Source organism: Chionomys nivalis, chromosome 23 (assembly GCF_950005125.1).
Source record: "Chionomys nivalis chromosome 23, mChiNiv1.1, whole genome shotgun sequence".
NCBI lineage: Eukaryota > Metazoa > Chordata > Mammalia > Rodentia > Cricetidae > Chionomys > Chionomys nivalis.
The window spans coordinates 36219338-36241355 of record NC_080108.1 but is presented as its reverse complement, the minus strand read 5'-3'; the positions used below and the strand labels follow the sequence as shown (position 1 = coordinate 36241355).

The window sequence follows — 22018 nt, the reverse complement described above, 5'->3', positions numbered from 1 at the left end:
GAAGAAGTGGCTGAGCTCACTTTCTGGTGACCATCTACCGCTGGGCATGCCAAATATCTTTAGGAGTAGTTTGTTTTCCCAGTGAGCATTGCTGAAAAAATTGAATTTTCACCTACATGTGGTTATCAATTGGCGAAGATTCTGGATCATGGGTGGGCCATGTGCCCACTTTGCTGTCAGCTATAAAACCCCATCTGGTGCAGGCTGGTTGAGGCCGTGTGCATGCTATTTCCATTTTTATGAGTTCGTATGAGCTCTGCTCATGTTGATTTAGAGGACCTTGTTTTGTTGGTATCCTCCATCCCCTCTGACTCTTACACTCATTTTGCCTCCTCTTTCCCAAGTATCCCAGGCCCTTCGTGGAGGAATTTGATAGAGACATCCCATTTATGGCCAAGTCTCTCATTCTTTCCATTATGTCTAGTTGTGGGTCTCCGTATTTGTTCCCATTTGTCCCAGGAGGAACACCATCATCTCCAATGATGGCCAAGGAAAGCACTGATCCATGAGTATGGCAGAATGTCATTAGGAGTCATTTTATTGCCCCTCTTTCTTTTAAAGAAAAGTACTAAGTGGTTTTAAAGAAAAGTACTATTTGGTTTTTACCTTAGGTCCCTGGGCTATCTAGTCCCAGGTTCTTCACCCAATCACTGTCATGTAGGGGTTCCATCTTATGGAGTAGGCCTTAACTCAAAATCAGACATTGGTTGGTTATTTCCACAAGCTTTGTGCCAGCACTGCAACAGCCAAGCTTGCGGGCCTGACATCACGGTAGAGCAAAGGGATTATGGCTGGCTTGCTGTTTGCATTGTTCTTTTGATGGCATGCAGAGTACTTTCCTGTACCAAAGACACTAGAATGTGGAGATGAGGCTCTATGTAGGCACCAGATCAACTTCTCCATGTTCAACGAGTTGTGCAGTGTTGTCTTCATCAATGGGGCTTTGCTATCAATTTGTGCAGAGGAGCCTATAGTCTTGGCAATAGCCTGGGTTGTTTGGGGGTTCCTATGGGGTCTCTTTGGCCAACAACCCAATACCAGTACTGGAAGCTTCATTTGGTGAAAAAAGATGGCCAGTTGGGGCTCTGTATCTCCGTTATTTGGTGACTTCGTTTAGATCCCATTCAAACGTATACATATTTTAAGACTCTTCTACTATATTAGGTTTTCATATCAACCCTCAACTGGTCTTTAATTTTAGCTGTTTCTACCAATATTTCTTCCCTTGTTCCCCCCTTCCTTTCCCTTTCTCACTTGATCATCCCATTCCAGTCCCCCACCTGCATCTTAGTTAGGGTTACCACCCATGTAATGGAACGGCACAACCAAAAACAACACGGAGATGAAGGGGTTTATTTGACTTATACTTCCACATCATTGCCCATCATTGAAGGAAGTCAGGAAAGGAACTCAAACAGGGCAAGAGCTTGGAGGTAGTAACTGATACAATGGCTGTGGAGGGGTGCTTCTTATTGACTTAGTCCCCGTGGCTTGCTCTGACTGCTTTATTGTAAGTGTCCCTGTGTAGGATGAGAAAATGGCCATCCTGCCAAAAGCAATCTACAGATTCAGTGCAGTCCTCATCAAAATTCCAACACAATTCTGTCTATTAGTTGGCATGTAAACAATGACAGGCTGGGTCTCAGTGCTCACCCGCAATGCTCCTCCCTTTCCCTTTTAGTCCTTTGTCCTTCTTGTTCCTGGAGTTTTAAGAATCAGTAGGGCTCGGTTTGTTCTTGGGAGGCTCTCCTGGTTTCCTTTGTCTTCTGTTCTCATAGCTGGCTGCTCATACCTCCATTACCACACTTAACACACTCTGCTATTAGTGCCTAATTACTGCTGAATGGCTCAGTGCTAAGGGCTCCTTGAGCGAGTGCATATGGGCTCTCAAAGCTGAGACATCAGGGCTCCAAGGCTTACAGGTCAAAGGGAGAGCCTTACTCAACAATCTACACAAGCAATAAGCAAGGGAGAGAAAGGATGAATGAGTGAGGTCACTATAGGCCAGGATCTTGCTGTAAGCAAGAATAAATTGTAGACAAAAATAACAATATCATCAGAACATGAATACGAATACCTTGTAAAGGATCAATCCTAGTGACATTGCTTAGCCTGGAGAAAACAAGTTATTTATAAACCAGGCTTTGCAACATCTCTTTTGGAAGCTTGGCATGAAGTTGGCTTTTGAGTACACTGTACTACCTGTTCAAGAAACTAAACCTTTCATGATTTTGAAAGATCAAACCCAGATGAAGTACCACAGATGTCCCCTAGAGAGAGTCGTGAGGAGCTAAATATAACTTCTTTTGAACATTCTTTGTATTTCTTTCCATAACAGTATCCAGAAATCTCTACTTCTTACTTTGCTGCTGCAAAGTTTTCTTCACAATAACTTCCAAATCTCGTCTCTTACTTCCCTGCAGAAAGCTGTGCTTAGAAGACACTGTACACATTTAAAGGAACAACTTCAAATTCAGGCAAAGTGATTTCCTTGGGATCGGTGATAACATTTTTTTACATTAATTTATGTTAGGGGGACAGTAATGCATGTGGGGTTACCTGGGCCAAGGCATGTATAAGCACTTCAGAGGACAACTTGCAGGAGTCAGTTCTCCCTTTCTCCCACTGGGTCCCTGGAGTCAAACCCAGGTCATCAGGCTTCATGGCCAGCACCTTTACCCACCGAGCCATCTCATTGGCCCCAGTGGCAACATTTGAAGGATGTAAAAGGGTTTGCACAAAGTTGAGTAACTTAAATAACACATCAGATGGACAGCAATGTGGGTACCCTTCACTTGTAGGCTGAATTGGACACAGATGTACTGACAATATTAACAGACTGTGGGTAGATAATAGACTCATTTAGAAATGTTTCTACTTTAATACAAACCAAATAATTCTAATTCATTTGTTCACATGAAGATCCTCAGTGTCTCCCCAACCCACAGCCATTTTCCAAATTCTTTGAAGTTCACAAGAATCTATCATTATCTGTCTTTCTTAGTTTCTGGAGGTGAGTGACCCTTTAATCTATGTTTGATCTCTTTTCTTGTGACATCATAAAAACCCAACTCCATCATCTTAGTACTTGTTTCCCCATTTTGCATAATAGCTTCATGTTTGAACTCTACAATGTGACCAACATGGAATTATTAAAGCTTTTAAAAAAAAATCTCAGTGTTTGTATTTTGTAGTCTTCTTTTTCTTTTTTTTTCCAGATAAAATCGACCATTTAAGATGTATATACTTAAGGTATATTATGTATGTACACATATCTCAATGTTTTAATGCACAGGTATACTGTGCGGTAGTTACCACAAAAAAAGATAATTACATAATGACATTGTCTTAGTCACTATTCTATTTCTGTGAAGAGACACCATGACCAAGGCAACTATCATAAGACAAAGCATTTAATCAGAGGCTTGCTTATAGTTCAGCGGTTTGGTCCATTATCTCCTAGTGCTATTCTGATCAACAGTATATGGAAGAAGTAGTCTTAAGACACAAGGCTAAGCCTTAAGAAATCTATAGCCTCGGTCTTTCAATTTAGAAACTACATGCCGTAGTATGAAAAGACCCAAATACCTCAAATTCTCAAGTGAGAAAGAACTCCTCAGTTCTGACAGGCAGCCATTACTGTGAATTTCCGGGAAGCCATTTTGGGTGTCCCAGACATTCCCAGTACTCCCTTTAACATCCAGAACCATGACACACACTCATTCATCCTAAACAGCTATATTTGGGGAGTCATTTAGCAATACAAAAGCAGAGAAATTTTTATAGTCCCATGAAGGTAGGATTTGACCTTTTAAAACAATAAATAAACTGGAGATCAGCCTTTCCAGAGTCAACACACCTCCTATGTGAAGCAGACTAGGGAGGAAGCCAATTCTAGCACATAAATGAGTGATTCGCAGGTCCATCAGCCAAAACGGAGAGCTGGTGAGAATCAAGTTAGAGAAAAAGGCAGAGGGCATGCTGTTAATCTTTATATTCTGGACTAAGAGCAAAGCAGACAATGGATAAAGACAAAAATGAGACGATGTGATGAATGCAGGCAGGGGAGATGGTGTACTGAGTGCAGCCAAGCAAACTCAGGGAACATACCCACCAGGCACCTATCTCACTGCCCTGTGGGCTCCAGCATTCTTTAGAAAATAACAGTCTTGGCGAGATTTGTAGACAAAAGCTAGACTCGAGTGTTTTTGCAATAAGTTAGTACTTCTAGTTGCCAACTCTTGTCTGTGCCTGGAACCTTTCACTTATTTGCTTCTTTCCATAAATACTTAGGGCACCTGTACATGAAGATCCTGCCCCTGTCTGAGGTTCTGACTCTGCAGTAATGATTCCTCAATCACTCCTACAGCCAAGAGCATGTTGTGCTTGCTTAGCTGGCTTTCCCTAGAGGACAAAGAGAAGTCACTGAACGGGGAGTCTAGAGTAAGGCTGTAACATGATTATATTGTGTTTCAGCAAGAACACATCAGGTACATTGTAGAAAACAGAAGGAAGAAAAGTAAACTACAGACAGACGAGTTAAAGGAGAATACTTGGAAGGAAGAGATACCTGGAAAGTTCCCAAGGCACACACTTGTATGTTCATACACACAGGTACCCATTCATGTGCAGAAACATGCATACCCACAAATATATACCAGACACAGACATGCAAAAAGGAGAAAGAAATAAAATGCCCAGGTGGCCAACTAAAATCCACTTAAAAACCTGAGAGAGCTTGAAATGGAGTTCTAGATACAAAAATACAGAGTTTAACACAGCTTCTTGCTGTTTGTTGGCAGCATGCCACAGCTGCTTTAAGAGAGGTTTTCCTGACTCAACAGTAGCAAAAAAAAAAAAAAAGTGCCAATTTGAAATGCAGGCTTTCTGGGCTGTGCTGCCAGCGTGACCTCTGGGATGGGTTTGTGAGTAGGGTGCTTCGGCTTGCTTGATGGCAACATGGACTGGCTGTGTGCCTGGAAGTGGGCCAGTGTGTGTGACTCTCAGAGGCACAAGTGGCTCCAACATGCTAGACTGGGGGGGGGGCAACCAGGAAATTCCGTATATACACTAGTAATGCTGCAACTTAAGTTTTCAAGAAATACTTAGCATTTTAAGAAGTGTTCCTGGACAGTAAAGAATTACAGATATACAATAGGACAGATACAGACATAAAAGACCTCTAAATGAGTCACAGTGTTGGATAAATGTATGTAGGCTTGGGAGAGAGAAGAAAAAGAGTATAGAGAGTTATAAAGAAAACAAATGGCTTTAAACAAAGCAAAGTCTTTAAAGAGACAGAGTACAGAAAGTCATAGATTAAAGAAGTGAAGATAATAAAATAAATATTAAAAAGTAATAGAGTTAAAAATAAATAAGCCACGTAAAATGGAATATATACAGAGTCTAGATTATTATATTATTTTGTCTTCTTTGAATTTTTTTGACTGTGAAGGAGCTAAGTACAGAGAAACATTTCATTGTATGGACTGCTAAGCTAAACCAGCATGTAGAGTATAAAGGCATCTTGACTTCAGAATTTGGGTATATTTTGCTTTGGAAAAGAGGTTCTTCTTTTATTTCCACAAAGGATGAGAACCTGTAAATTGCTTCTAGACTAATATGGTTTGATGGATCAAGACTCCCTGAAAGGTTGCCCTGAACACTCCCCCAAAAATTACTTTACCCAACTGGTGATTGAGATGAACCTGGCACAAAGGATATACCATGAAAGACCTGATTAACAACTTTCCCAATCAGCAGGAAGTAGTCTAGAGAACTATGCCCAAATTCCCAAATATTATTTATAAATGTTTCTTAGCATTTAAAAGGGGATATGCTATAGATATTTTCATTGATATGGTTCTTGGTTTAATGATAAAAATTTAAGGTCAATTTTGTTATATGTCTATTTCTGCTTTTGATTAAGGTTCTGTGTTTGTGCAGCTAATTTTAAAATGTAAAGAAATATAGGTTAATAGAAAATCATCTATAATAGTCAAGCTTCTAGTCATGTTACTTAGGTTTTCTAGACATATATAGATATATTTCAGTTAGGTATTCTTCAAATCTTTCAGAGACCTTCAGAATACAGCATTTTACATGTTTTAAGAACTTAGTACTTTTCATGACAATGAGACACATCTGTTCCTGGAAGCACCAATTTACTTCAAGAGGATGATGGGCATTGAAGAGGATCCTTACAGATCCATTTGGGCAAGAAACTGCTCTTGCCTGGACTGCTTGATAAAGTGGACATGCAGAACCCACAGAGAAATGACTGCTGAATTTGCCTAAAGGTGAGACCATCCTTTGGGGTTCCTGCTTCATGAAAGATTCTGCTAGACATTCTGCAGGACACAGAAAAAAAGTGAATGACAAACTGCCAAGATATGTAGAACTGTCTTTAAAATTCCTGTTTCATGGAAAAGTCTGCCAGGCTGAAGATAGATGCCCCTACAATACAGAAGAATTTTGGGTGACTGTTTAGGCAGTGAGATGTCTCTGTCACTCTAGAGTTTTGGAAGTTGTTTACAATGCACTTCCTGTTTACTTGGTAATATATCCTTGTGGAGTCTTTGATGGAACTGAAGAATATAGTTATAGTTTTTCTTAGTTATGATAACATAAAGTAGGTATAAATACTGTAACTATAATTCTTATGTGATACCTGTTTTGTTATATGTAATTTTACTATGATAAAGTTAAAGCCTTCCTTTTTACTTAAACAGAAAGGGGAAAATGGTGTGGGAGGTCCTTCTGTCTATGTATTGCTTTATTGGTTAATGAATAAAGAAATTGGCTTGGCCTGATAGGGCAGAATTTAGATAAGCAGGAAAAACTAAACTGAATGCTGGGAGAAAGGAGGCAGAGTCAGAGAGAAGCCATGTAGACCTGCTGGACACAGATTCTAGAAATTACCTGGCAAGTCACAGCCACGTGGCGATACACAGATTGCTAGAGATGGGTTAAATTAGGATATACATGTTATTCAATAAGAAGCTAGAGCTAATGAGCCAAGCTGTGTTTTAAATAATATAGTTTTTGTGTGATTATTTCGAGTCTGAGCTGTCAAGTATCTGGGAACCAACAAGCATCTCTTCCTCCAACAGATAGAGAATCAGGAAACTTAATGAAGATAGTTTGCTCTCCCGGGTAAAAGTATGTTATGCAATACTAGTCTATACACAATACCTTATATAATAACCTGGTTTTCCTTAGGATCATCATTCTCCATAGCATATAATAAGCAATAATGGAAATGGCAAATTTGGAAACCTACTAGATGCTATGTAACAGTTAAAATGTGATCCTTTGTGTTTTCTGTAATGCCATGAGAAATGTACCATTATTATTTACTTAATACATAAGAGTATTAAGCCTGTGTCACTGTTTCATTAATTTGAAGAAATGTGATTATTTATGTTCTGTGTACCAGTCCTTATGATAAAGATACAGGGCACAAGGAAGAATAGCTTCACCCCATGCTTCCTAGAGATATTCAAATGGAAGACTCTAACAATGAAAATGGAGAATGACAGTAAAGGCTGACAAGTTGTCACCTCCAGAATCTAGTCCAGAGTCTGCGAGAGTGTCAGGAGATGAACTGGGGCTAAACTTAGCTCAAACATATCATAATCATCCTCTGAGAGTTAAATATTTGCTGACAGTTGGACAATGATATGCAGTTAAACCGCTCGTGCTTTGAATAAAGATCCAGGATTCCCTGATTTCTGTCTCCATGATGGAAAACCCTGACAAAAGCCACTTAAAGAGGCAAGGGTTGCTTTTGGCCTACATTTCAAGTGCATCATGACGCAAAGACTTAATGGCTAGGGACTGAGGTAGGTGCTCATTGCACCTTCAGTCAGGAAGCAGAGACCAGTGAGTGCCTGTGTTTGGTTCACTTTCTTTTTTTCACTTGTCTGGAAGTTAGGATTTGGTCTTCCTGCCTCAATTTACCTAATTGAGAAGGTTATCATAAACATGCCCAGAGGCTAACAGCCTAGATAGTCCCTCACAGAATTGTCCAAATCCTTGTCTTCTACATGGCTCTAAATCTTGCCATGTTTAAAATTGGTATTAACCACTACATACCTCTAGTGTTGAGAAAAGGGGTCAAAAGTAGGGAGTGGGTTAGTTCATTTTGCCAGCATGGCATAGTACAGCAGAATACATCCTCGCTCTCTTCCCCAAACAATGGCATTGGTGTCTGTCTGGATCATCTGAGAAGAGGTGGTCTACCAATCAACATTACTCCAGCTGTTTAGACCCCCAATTCTTCAAGAACTACTTCTATGGGGGAGAAGTTTGTTGATCACTTCTTTTCATGCAAACTTAATCCAACTAGCCTGGCTGTGGATATGTGGTCATTAGGATAAGTGAGCCAGCATCTCTGAGACCTTTTCATGGTCCAAGATAAAGAACTGTAATGTGTGGGCACTAAGCACACGGGTATCCATGATTGATGGGTGAGATAGGAAGACACTGCAGATTGCTCTGCGGTTCTCAATTTCATTTCTATCCATACATCATTCTTTCTGAGAAAATTACTGTCAGCTTTTAGAATCATTTTTACATCTTCAACTTGAGAAAGAACTTCTTTCAGGTACTAATAAGATATTGTTTGCCTTACTCCCAGCTATAACTTTCAAAGCACTGCCACTAAATTATAATAAAATAATAACAAGTATTTAAGTGAGTTCATGGCTTTTGATTTTTACATGCAATCTTTCATAGTTGGCAAATAAACCACAAGAAATTGTGAATCACTGAGTGTGTGGCTCATATTCCTAAGTTCTGTTTGTGTGGCAGAGAGCTGTAGGCTCTGTGATTCTGGGGGGATTTCAGCACATCTTTTAGTACAATTGAAATGTTTAAGAATATCCTTTTTAGGAGAGCCAAGAGGTCAAGGAGGGAACTCATGCACCATTAAAATACTACAGGGGACCCCTAACACAAATATCTTCAATGTCATCAAGGTAAAAGAGGACACTGTAGATGTGGAAGCTTTCTGCACTAGTTCAGTTTCATTAGTAAAGTTATAATGCACACTTAGTAGGCAGACTATTACACTGATCAACTCATTAATGACTTCTACAGCCCAGGATCCCCTTTAGGTTGGCTTGCTGAATTTCAGTGGCTCAGATAAAGAGATAAATCATTTTTTGATTCTGATAAAGATCCAGAACTTTATGAAGACTTCTGATTTATTCAATATGTCATAACCCAGAGAGGTGGGGCATTGGAGTGAACTTTCAGGGAATTTCCTCAACTTGTCCATATCGCAATAAGCTTTACTAATTTCAATAAGCAATTTTTATTGCATATAAAATTAATGGAAAGATCAGAACCACCTTTTCCTTTCAGTGACGTGGAGCCAGTGTTGATTCACAGTGCACCCTTGTTGAGCTGACTGGAGTATCTGAGGGGTGAATGAAGGTTGGGATGGGAAAAAATTCGGATGAGAGCATCCATGACATTTCATATATTCCATGATGTAATCCATGGCTCCAGATGTGGTACCTTGACCTCCAATGTCTGGTGTGCAGATAGCTTTGTTTTCTAAGGATGCCATAACTGCAGAGCGGATCTCGGTGGCATGGGATTGAAGATCGAGGTAGTCCAGCATGATACAGCTGGTTAGCAGCATGGCGACAGGATTGGCAATATTTCTATGAGCTAAATCTTTACCTATTTCCTTTGAGCCAGTCTCAAATACTGCATATACATCACCATAATTGGCTCCAGGTACCAGACCTGACCCTCCAACCAGCCCTGTGCAGATACTGTTGATAATGTTGCCGTAAAGATTGGGCATCACCATGACATCAAACTGTTGGGGTTTGGATACCAATTGCATGGTAGTGTTGTCTATAATCATGCTCTCTAAGGTTATCTGCGGGTAGTGAGCTGCCACATCCTTACAGCACTGGAGAAAGAGCCCATCTCCCAGTTTCATGATGTTGGCTTTGTGAACAACTGTCACTTTTTTGCGCCCCATCTTTTGTGCCACATTAAAGGCATGTTCAGCAATTCGCAGAGACCTGGCCCTTGTCACAATCTTTAGACTCTCTACCACCCCTTTCACGCTCTCATGCTCCAGGTTAGTGTACTCGCCCTCTGTGTTTTCTCGAACAACTATGATGTCTATATCCTTGTGCCGCGTCTCCACACCAGGAAAAGTCTTGAAATGGACAACACTCGCATAGAGGTCAAGGGTGGTACGAAGCTTGGTGTTGTGAGATTTGTGACTGACAGGCAGTCTGTGATCCGTTGCGATGTTGCCCTTCAGAGCGACACGGTTCCGACGAATGGCCGTAATAGCCTGGTCAACCTCCTTCGCGTTAGATGTGGAGGTCATCCACACCTCCTCAAAGTCCACTGGCACACAATTTAATCTGAATATTCTCTTGACATGAACCATAAGCTCAGGCCCAATGCCGTCTCCAGGAATCATAGTTACGGTGTGCCTTCCACCATACTTAGCTGGGGGAGGCACTGTGTGATATAAGCAGACATTTCTCCAGGGGATCAGAAGCTCATGTACAACTGCCCTAGAAAGGCCAAGAAGAGTAGGACGAAGAATTGCTTTCACAGAACAGCTGGCTGTGGCCATCATCTTCGCTATCACAGCTGTCCTCTTGCTCTTCCTTAGAGATAACATTCACTGGAGTTCCGAACAAGTGATTCTTTCCTGAGTCACAATTATCTCTCCCCCCCTTACATTCTATTCTATTCCATTCTATTCTAATCCAAAACCTAGACAGGGAAAGATAGGATGTCTACACTAAAAGCTACAAACATTTTGATGTTGGGCAATAAATTCATACATCATATTATATGTGCTTTGCTCTGCAAATATGATTTTAAAAATATTTTCTTTAATTTTAAAAATTTAACACATGGATACATTGTATTTTGGTCATCTCTATAACCTCAGTCTTCATCCAGCTCCTGCTTGAATGACCTACCACAACTTTCTAATTCCACGTTCTTAAAAAAAAAAAATCAACAGCAGGCAAAAGCATCAGACACAGCTCCTATTTCTACAGGGAGGATAGTGGACAAGGAGGACTCTTAGAAGTCCCACAAGAAGACCAAATTATACAACCATAACAAAGATACAGAGATCCTAGTTCAGACCCATGCAGGCTCCCTGATTGCTAGTTAGTCTCTGTGAGCCCCTGTGAGCCCAGGTAAGATATTTCTGTGGGCTTTCTTGTGGTGCCTTTTAGCCCTCCAGCTCCTACAAATGCCACTCCCCCACCCACAAACCTTCCAGGATCCCAGAGCTCTATCTAACGTTCTGCTGTAGGTCTCTGCATCTGTTTCCATCAGTCGCTGGATGGAGCCTCTCTCATGACGATTATGCTAGGCTCCTGTCTATAAGTATAGCAGAATATTCACTAGAAATCATTTTATTGACTTTTTTGTTTGTTTGTTGCCTACTTTTGGAGCCCTTTCCTTCCTGTTGAGTTTCCACAACCATGCTTAATATGAGAGGAAGTGCCTAGTCTCATTGAAACTTGATATGCCATGTTTTGATGGAGGTGGGTCTTATATTAATCTGTTGCTTTCATTGCTTAATTAATAAAGAAACTGCCTAGGCCCTTAGGTGGGTGGAGTAAACAGAACAGAATGCTGGGAGAAAGAAGCCGAGTCAGTGAGTCGCCATGATTCTCCCACTCCAGACAGACGCAGGTTAAGATCTTTCCTGGTAAGCCAGCTCGTGGTACTACACAGAATATTAGAAATGGGTTAGAACAATATGTAAGAGCTAGCCAATAAGAGGCTGGAACTAATGGGCCAGGCAGTGATTAAAAGAATACAGTTTCCGTGTAATTATTTTGGGGCATAAGCCATGCGGGCAGCCGGGTGCCAGAGATGCAGTCCTGCCGCTCATAATACAACAGAGTGGCACCCAACGCGCTAATGAACTCCACGTAAAACCTGAGAGGGCTTAAAAAGGAGAGAGAGAGAATTCAAGACAGTTTTTTGCTGTTTGTGGGTTGCGTGCCACAAAGAAATTGTCCTGACTCAGCAGCAGGAAAAAAACTGGCTGTTTTAAAATGCCAGCTTTCTGCACTGTGCCGCCATTGCGATCTCTGTCTGGCTCCTGCGGGAGAAAGAGTCTTTTGAATGGATCATTTGGAGTAAAGTGCTACGATTTGTTTGATCGCAACTAGACTCACTGTGTGCCTAAAAGGAAGTCATTGCGTGCTGCGGCTCAGAGGCACAAGCAGCTCCACCATGCTACTGGTGCAATGTGCAAGGATCAGAGACACGAGCGGCTCCGCCATATTGTACTGGGCGGAGCAAGCTGGCAGTACCTGTTTTTGACCTAGGAGTGTCATAGCTTAGATTCTTAAGCCCCTAACGATTTAAAAGCTCAAAACAAAGTGCTCCTGGATAGTAAAAAAAAAAAATTACAGATTCACAATAAAACAGATTCAGACATAAAGACCACAAAGTTGGATGAGTGTACGTAGGCTTGAGAGAGAGAAGAAAAAGAATATAGAGAATAAAGTTAATGGTTTTTTAAAAAAGGGTAAAGTCTTTAAAGAGACAGAGTACAGATAGTTATAGATTAAAAGAAATAAAGAAAAATAAGCCACGTAAAAATGGAAAATTCACAGAGTCTGGATTCTTTGTATTATTGTGTTTTCTTTAAAATTTTTGACTGTAAAGGAGCTAAGTACAGAGAGACATTTCATTATATGGGCTGCCAAGCTAAACCAGAATGGATATAAGGGTATTATGATTTCAGAATTTGGGTCTAAGTATATGATGCTTTGGAGAGGGTCTTCTTTTGTTTTCACAGAGGACGAGACCCTGTTGATTGCTTCTATCTCAATATGGCATGATAGACCACGCCCTCCTGAAAGGTTGCTGTGAACACCCTCAAAAAATTACTTTGCTCAACTGTCAACTGAGATGACCCTGGCACACAGGTTATACCATGAAAGACCTAATTAATGACGCCCCCATTCAGCAGGAAGCAGTTTGGAGAGAAAAAACTGTGCCCATATTCCCAAATATTGTTTATAAATGTTCTTTTACATTTAAAGGGGGATATGATATAGATATGAATAATTTGCACTGGTATGATTTTAAGGTCAATTTTGTTATAAGTATATGTATTTCTAATCTTGATTAAGGTATTGTGATTGTATAGTTCATTTAAAAATGTAATGTATATAGGTTGTTAATGGATAATCATCGATAATTGTCAAGCTTTTAGTCATGTTAGTTAGATTTTCTAGATGTGCATAGATATATTTCAGCTAGATAGGCATTCTTCATATCTCTCAAAGACTGCAGAATATGGCATTTAATGTTTTAATAACTTAGGGCTTTTCATGATAATGAGACACATCTGCTCCTGGCAGCACCAATCTACTTCAAGAGGAAGATGGGCACCGAAGAGGCTCCTTAAGGAGTTTGATAGCCATTTGGGCAAGAAACTGCTCTTGCATGGACTGATGCATAAACTGGACACAAAGAACCCGCAGAGAGAGGACTGCAGAACTTGCCTAAAGGTGAGATGGTTTCGGGGTTCCTGACTCATGAAAGAGTCTATGAGACTTTCTGCAGGACACAGCAGATAGTGACTGAACTGTCTTTGGAATTTCCTGCTTCATGAAAATGTCTGCTGGATACTATGGGCCTGTAGGCCGAAGATGGATGCCCCAACAGTACAAAAGAACTTTGGGTGACTGTCCAGGCAGCGAGATGTCTCTGTCATTTCTAGAGTTTGAAGTTTCTTATTTATTGTTTACTTAGGTAATATTATATCCTTCTGGAGTCTTTGATGGAGCTGAAGAATGGTTAGTTATAGTTATAGTTTTCCTTAGTTATGATAAAAGATAAAATAGATATAAATATTGTAACTGTAATTCTTGCTTGATAACTGTTTTGCTATATGTAATCGTACTATGTTAAAGTGAAAGCCTTTCTTTTTTGTTTAAACAGAAAAAGGGGAAATGATGGAGGTGGGTCTTGTATTAATCTGTTGCTTTCATTGATTAATTAATAAAGAAACTGCCTAGGCCCTTAGGTGGGTGGAGTAAACAGAACAGAATGCTGGGAGAAAGAAGCCAAGTCAGTGAGTCGCCATGATTCGCCAACTCCAGACAGACGTAGGTTAAGATCTTTCCTGGTAAGCCAGCTCGTGGTACTACACAGAATATTAGAAATGGGTTAGAACAATATGTAAGAGCTAGCCAATAAGAGACTGGAACTAATGGGCCAGACAGTAATTAAAAGAATACAGTTTCCGTGTAACTATTTTGGGGCATAAGCCATGCGGGCAGCCGGGTGCCGGAGATGCAGCTCTGCCACTCTTAATACAACAATGTTTGGTTGATATCCCTGGAAGGCCTGCTCTTTTCTGTAGGGCAATTGAGAAATGGATAGAAGCAAGGAAAGGACTGGGAGAAGAAGGGGGGGAACTATGGTCAGGATATAATATATGGGAGAATAAATTTTAGAAATCAATAACCTACTGACTCTTAATTAGCACTTCCCACACATGTATGGGTGAAGGGCCATCCACTGGAGCAACATGCCAGTGGTCATATCCCTAAAGAAAAGAGACACTTGTCCTCAAAAGCCTGTCTTCGAAAGTCATAGGCTCTAGGGGAGACCTAGTATGGTCCTGCTAAACAGTTGTGTTAATAAACTGTCTTTTAAATTTGTTTGTATCCAGAGATTTGTGCCACTGATCTCAACTTTGGTCAGAGAAGCCTCTTTCTGCAGTAGATGATGATTAGTGCAGAGATTCTTGGCTGGTTAAAATGCTGAGTGTCGCTGAGTGCAGCAGAGCTACATCAACTTCCTCCAACCTGAGGCTCAGGGGACATCAAAATATGAGTCAGAAAGACAAGAAAAGAGAAGAGTTGTGAAGTGCTGTTTGGAGATTTCATGACAGTTGCATACAAGATTTTAATTTTTTAACTAGACCTTATTTTTTCAACAATTCTAGAGTCACAGCAAAATTGGAAGGTAGATAATGGTGTTCCTCACATGCCCAAGCCATGAGAAAGCCTCAGATTTTCTTTCCCCTGGTAGGAATCCTGCCTGCAAATGATGCAGGCTTAGTAGCTGATGAATGAACATTGACAAACCTTTGCTACTCATAACTTATGGTTTGCTTTTGGTTTTTCTTCCAATTTTAAACCTGATATAGATTTGCACAAATATAAGATAGCATGTATCCATTGGTATGGTGTTAGAATCGGGTTTCTTTTTCAACACATTCTAGGAAAATCATTGGGTAAGAAATGCAATGCCTTGGAACGATCTATATACTTATGAAATGAACTTCTCTGGAGCTGGGCCCCAGAAGAATATGCTTTAATAATGTTGATCCATCCTGAAATGTGAGCGACACTGGGCTAAAAAAAAATGACCCTTAGAGACATTATGAGAAGGGTGAAGACAGAGATACAAAGAACAATTCTTCCAGGGATATTTAGCTCAGTATGAGGACTGGGTTTGAGCTACAGAAACTGAACATCATTTGGAACATATTTAACAGACTGGAGGAAAGATGTGTGATGTAGGAGGGTCATCTGTCTATGTATTAGTTTCATTGGTTAATAAAAAGACTGCCTTGGCCTTTTAATAGGGCAGAAAATTAGGTGGGTAGAGTAGACAGAACAGAATGCTGGGAAGAAGACAATGAGGCAGACGTCATGATTCTTCAACCCAAGAAGGATGTAGGTTAGAATATTTCCCGGTAATCCACCACCTCGTGATGCTACACAGATTATTAGTAACGGGTTAATCAAGATGTGACAGTTAACCAATAAGAGGCTACAGATAACAAGCCAGGCAGTGTTTAAATGAATAAGTTTGTGTGCTGTTCTTTCTGGAGCTAAGCTAGCCGTGCGGGAGCCAGGTGGGATGAAAAGCAGGCCTGCTCGCCTCCTCACTACAGATGTGCAGTCAATGGAAATGAGCCACACTGAAAGAGTGGTCCATTGGGTGAAGACAGAGGATCCAAATGAGTTCAGTTTCAGTATGCTACATCTCTGGAGTCTGGAAGACATTCACACAATGAACCCTAGTGAGCAGCTTAATAACTGAGTCTGCAGACCCTGATGAGGGCTCATGGGTGATAATCTATCTTCAGGAATCATCAGTGCATGCGAGAGTTACATAGGAGTGTGAACAATAGCCTAAAGCTGAGGATCCCAACTTTGTTTTGGTTATAATAGGTGAGAAACAATATTCACAGGAGATATTCCCATTCAGTTACACAATATATATATATACATATACATAAATATGTGCACACATAAAGTAGTTGACCAAACAGAGCAAACTATCTCTAGACTGTTTTGTAGAAAAGAGTTATAGAAAGCAAAATTTTTCAAGTAAATGATCATGGAATCTATCTACCGGTTTTAAACCATGTCTCTTTAAGGTAAAGAATGTACATGAAACTTTTCTAATATTAATACCATACTGAATTATACATCAAAGATACAATCTGGGTCTCTCCAGGTAATATTAGAAGAGCAGCATGCAGTAACATAGACTAAGAAAAATAATTATAATCTCAGCATCAAAATGTACAGAAATCGTTTTTCCATGTTGTCTTCCTGTTAGTACAAAGAACATGAGTGACTGAACCCCTCATTTGGATGATGGCTTTGCTCCTAGTGTGGAAGATTTAAGGGTAGCCTCACCCTAGTTTCTGTGCTGTGAGGAAACAGGTAAATATTCACGCTTTGTTAGCATTTCTTCTTAATTAGCTATGTAGAAAAGCAAGGAACCAAATACACATATACATCCACAGTTCATGGATTGCAGTCTTTCTGAATTATTATAACTATTTTTAACATCTTCAGGAATTTCATTCATTGCATTTTGAGCATTTTTCACACTCTCCCTCACCTCTTCTCAGTTCCACCACCTAAATTTGTGTCCTCATTTTTAAAAAAACACTCAGTCTCTTTGGCCTGCATAATCTCAAGTCTGCAGACATGGGCAGGATAAGCTTTAAGTTTAAGTGCTTGTGAATGGTTTACTTCTTCAATAGAATGCAGATCGACCAGTGCCCACACCCTAAAGATACTCTTCCCTCTTGGTAGCTATCAGTTACCTACCGTTTCTCAGCTAGTGGTGGGAATTTGTGTCCACCTTTCCCCTATCTGCTGGAATTTTGTCTTACTTGAGCCTGCACAGATCTTGGGTATGCTGTCACAACCATGGTGAGAATTGGAATAACTATCGATGACACCTAATTAACATGAGATCATGGACATTTCAGGAAATCTGAGCCAATGAATTATGGCCAACCTTCCATCACAAACGATCCAGGATATAGTACTGAGATCCACGTGAGGCAATGTGGTATGCTATGAGAATAACTCCAGGGTGATTCTGATTCATTGGAAAATTGAGCTATTAACCATTCATAAACACTTAAAAATTAAAGCTTATGAATAAATGCAGTGTTGTTGGGTCATTGTTGATGGTGACCCAATAATGTCATGCCAGTGCGGTGGAAAAGTACTTGGCTGAGAAGATATGTACCAGACGGCATAAGAAAGAGATGATGACAATGAAGGGACTATCAGTATTTGAAGTCCTAGAGGAAGGTGACTAAAGAAGAAATACACTGTCATACTGGACATGAGGAAGAGGCCATTGTTCTCTAAGGGAAGTGAAATGTCCATGGGCAGGACAGTCAACACTGTCACGATTTTGTAAAGAGGAAAGGATGATCAATAAGAACAACCAGAGACTCAGTGGCAACCTCAACAAAGAAGAAAATTACTGGTTAACAATGTGGGTTCCAGAGCCCAGCATCCTGTTGCATCTGACGTCCATGTCTCTGTATGTATGTCTCTGGATGTACGCGCATGTGGAGGCAGTGGCCTTGGTCTATTGTCTTCCTTAATAATTCTCCATCTTATATTTTATTCATTTGTTTTTTTTACATGTGGATGTGTGTGTGGTGTGTATCACATGTACATACATTCTCGTGTGCATGACACTTGTATAATCGGGCACATGTGCACACATATGTATGTGCAAGTGGAGGCTTGAGACCGATGCTGTGAGTCTCTCGCAATCACTCCTCACCTTATTTTATTCACTAAGGTAGGCTTTCTCAATTAACTCAAGCTCATCAATATGGCAAGTCTTGCTAGCCAGTTTGCCCCAGGGGTCTGACTTACTTCAAGAGCACTGCAATTACAACTGAGCTGCCACACCCACCTAACATTCACATGGGTACTAGGGATATGAACCCCAATCTTTACCCTTGTGTGGCATAGAAGATACCTTCCAAATCCTCCACCTGATTTTGGAGTCTAAAGAAAACTCTCTCAGTAAACTCAAACCTCATCGTTCAAGCAAATGGACAATCCAGCAAGCACCAGGAGTCCTCCTGTCTCTCTCGAGCTCCCCAGCAATGAACTTACAGCTATGTACCGCCATAGCTATCTATTTACGTGGGGGCCAGAGATCTGAATGCAGGTCTTCACATGAGCACTGCAAGCACTTCCTTGACTGAGCCATCTCCCTGCTCTTACGCTGTGTCTTCAACCTGCAGGACCTCTTTTAGATCCTGCATTCCAGTAAGTAGAGAAACAAGAAACAAAAGAGGATACACAGATGATGGATTGATAGGATGCAGATCTCTTAACATCATAGTAACAGCGCTTGCTATGAAGAGAATACAAATACACAGACTTTCAAAGAGTTTGAAGCCTAGACAGGTAGGCTAGACTTTTTATATATAATATATACAATTTTATAATATATAATATATAAATATATACTTACATATTATATAAAATTATATATAATATAAATACATATCTTTAATAAATAAATATATAATATTTATATATAACATATAAATTATATATATAAAATTTAGCACCACATATCTACTCACATTTATATATATATACATATATATGGGTGTGAACAGATGTGAGTGGAGTCTCTCTCACACACACACATATATATTCATGTATATCAACTGCGAATGTCTACTCACATCTATTCACACACACATACACACACACACACACATTATGAGTAAAGGTTACTACAAATGCAGTGCTACATGGTTCTAGGGCTGGAATGACTGACTTATGTCCTGGAAAGGAAGGTAAGAGATGGTCTTCAGACCAACTATGAAGAATGACTAGCAGCAGAGAATTATGGATGGAGAGAGGGGCTTTCAGAAATGGAAACAAAATTAAAAGGCCTGCGGGGTACACTAAGTGTTCCTGGTTCGCTGCATTTATATGGGAAAATAGGGATAGAAAAACTGGGAAAGTAATTGGGGTCAGAAATCAGAGAGTCTTCAAAGACAAACCTATGTCCGCTATGATACCCTGAGGGCAGCATGGAAGAGTTGAGAAATCAAATTGAAGGGTTTTAAGGTCTATGACTTTTAAAAGGAAGGCATGCATTAGAAAGAGTAAGCAACAAGGGAAGCTTCGAGGAGCATGGTGACTTGACAGCAATAATAAAGGCAGAAAATTTTTCTTAATAAAGGCAGAAAATTTTAGATGCACAGAAACACAACACACACACACACACACAGAGAGAGTAAGAAAGTTCTTGAGGTACATTCGATGTTCCAAAAACCTGATAATATTGCTTTTCATTTTTTTCCCTAAACCACCACAGCCAGTGTGCTCCATGTTCTCCATTGTACATTAACACAATCTTTGCGCAGACCCTGCATTTATCATTTGACAGCAACAGAAGTAAGATGCTAAGGAGATTAACAATTCCTTATAACTCCACAGAACACTGGGCCTTGGTCTCTTCACCCTGGGCTGTGTTCTTCTCCCACACACATTGTGAAGCTTTCCGTGGGGCGGTGATGTCACCACATGCTCCCCGTGAGATGGAGAGCAAGAGTCACTCTCACAGGCACACGCATCGCCACAGCAGAGCTTCAAGCGTTTAAAAAGCGTGCTGATAACTGTGCAGAACTAAAAGCGTCTGCAAACCAGTATCTAGATAAAGGGTCCTTCAAAGGCATGTGCTTGCATTCACTCCTGCTCAAAGACCCAATGAGGCTCTGCATTTTCTTTTCTTTCTCCTGGTGTTTAAGTTTGCATATTTGCAAGGGTCATGAGGATCACAGAGGATAAAAGTTTTGATAATTAGAAAGCAGAAAAAGGTGGTGCCTGCTGTCTCAGACATTGAAATCTAAATGCCAAGCATAGCCTAGGAAGAAAAGGAAGTAATTGGGTTTACAACACAGAAGGAAAACCCAGGGACTAGCAGATCAAGGGAGGACAGTGGGGCTAACGTCTATTTAAGAACTTGATGTCCAATCAGTTCTTCTGCATTCTGCCCTGTCAGGGGGCTGTGGCCCCACCAGTCTAGGAGAAGATGGTGCTAGGAAACACCACACACAATGGAACACAGACTCAATATTGACTACCAGGGAAAGAAGAAAGCCATATTGAATGTTAGAATGTGGCTAACAATGCCTGGCCAAGTGTAATGAGCATTTTCACCAGCCCACAAAACCCTAAATATAAAATCCTGACAATCAGGTACTTCCCAAGAGAGGGACCCCAGCCGAAGTCCATGTCAAACTGCACCCCAGAGATGAGTGGTTATCGTTTCGCTGCTCAGCTCTTGAATATGAGTGAAAAGCCAAGGTGAAACACTGGTGAGAAATGTCTAGAATAAAAAGCAGATGAACATTTCATGGGAGGCAGGCACAGGAACCGACTTCACACATCATCACTAATGTCTGAAGGAGAGAAGGACAGAAGAGTCATGAAACAGAAAGAGTGTGTTCTGAAACAAGGTGGTTTGCTCGGAGAAACGAAGATGGGGAGGAAAGAAGCAGTGCCGAGATACAGAAGAGGGGAGGGCACTGGAAGACACAAGGAGAGACATCCACATACGGAAACGAATGTAGGTGCGGAAATTAATAAGAAAATCCCGAGACTTGGCATCACTATAATGAGCGCTAGTAAAAGGGGTGGAAGGCAAACATGCTGAAGGCAAAGACTAAAGACTTCCCCCAAGTCTTAAAGCAAGACATTTACACATTTGAAGTTTACGAGTGCCAAATCGAAACAGCTCACTGAGTAGCCATCAGAATGAAGGGAAATGAAACCAGTTTGTTTTGGTTTCATATCCATTGTTGTGACTTTAAAGAACCACTGAGAAAAAGCAGTATAGCAGAAGCAAGGGTTGCTCTGGGTTACAACGCCAAGCAGCAGCCCTTCATTTCAGGAAAGTCAAGGCAGCTGTTACATCACATCACAGTCAAGGGGAAGAGAGCAAACACATCCTTGCTCGCTTCCTCCTCCCATGTAGGTCTCCCTTTCCTCTCCTCTACTGAAATTGCTGCCTAAGGAATGGTACTGCCCACAATGACCTGAGTTTTCCTACATCAATTAAATGTAAAGATAATCCATGACAGCCATTTCCATGGGCCAACCTACTCTAGAAAAGCAATCAACTGAAACTCCCTTACCAGGTGATTCCAGGCTGTGCCAAGCTGATGGTTAAAATTGAGCAGCGCACTGAGTGACCACGGAACACAAAGGAAGGGGAACCAGAAGTACACTGGGGATTTGAAATATCATACCCTAACTTAAAATAATGCCTTAAAAATCCCATAGAGAAGCTAATTTAAAGAATAAAATAATTTTTTAAATCACTAGTCTTAAATGGAGGTTAAATTAATTTAAAAACATTTACATTTTGCTCATTAGATTCCAGATTTCTAAGCAATCCCTAAATATTCAGTCAACATTTTTTTTTAGAGAGTCAGTCTCAAAAATATCCCACCACGCACCTCTTATTGGGTGTTTTGTCAAGCTAGAAGAGTAATAGAAGGAAAAGCAGAGATACAGTGCTGAATCCCAGAGCTCCCTTCCACAGGGAGAAGCAATGGGCATCCCATGGCATGAGCTGTGGAGTGAGCCTAGAAATCAATCAAAGTGGGGCGGGGGGCTTCAGATGAAGCAGCTGATGTCTCACAGGGCGTCTATTCCTCGGGTGG

General features: G+C 40.6%; 2 protein-coding genes across 3 annotated transcripts in view; both read right to left on the bottom strand.

Moving 5' to 3' along the window:
- The window catches only part of Nell1 (neural EGFL like 1), an 841294-nt gene that overhangs the window by 262538 nt on the left and 556738 nt on the right, over nt 1-22018 (bottom strand). The window lies entirely within an intron of this gene.
- Nucleotides 9347-10621, bottom strand: LOC130865525 (probable isocitrate dehydrogenase [NAD] gamma 2, mitochondrial). Its single transcript, XM_057756634.1, has one exon. The coding sequence runs from the start codon at nt 10619-10621 to the stop codon at nt 9347-9349; it is 1275 nt and encodes a 424-aa protein (XP_057612617.1).

Bases quoted from the DNA above. Each gene is read 5' to 3' on its own strand.
- LOC130865525 (XM_057756634.1), bottom strand. From the start codon at position 10,621: ATGATGGCCACAGCCAGCTGTTCTGTGAAAGCAATTCTTCGTCCTACT.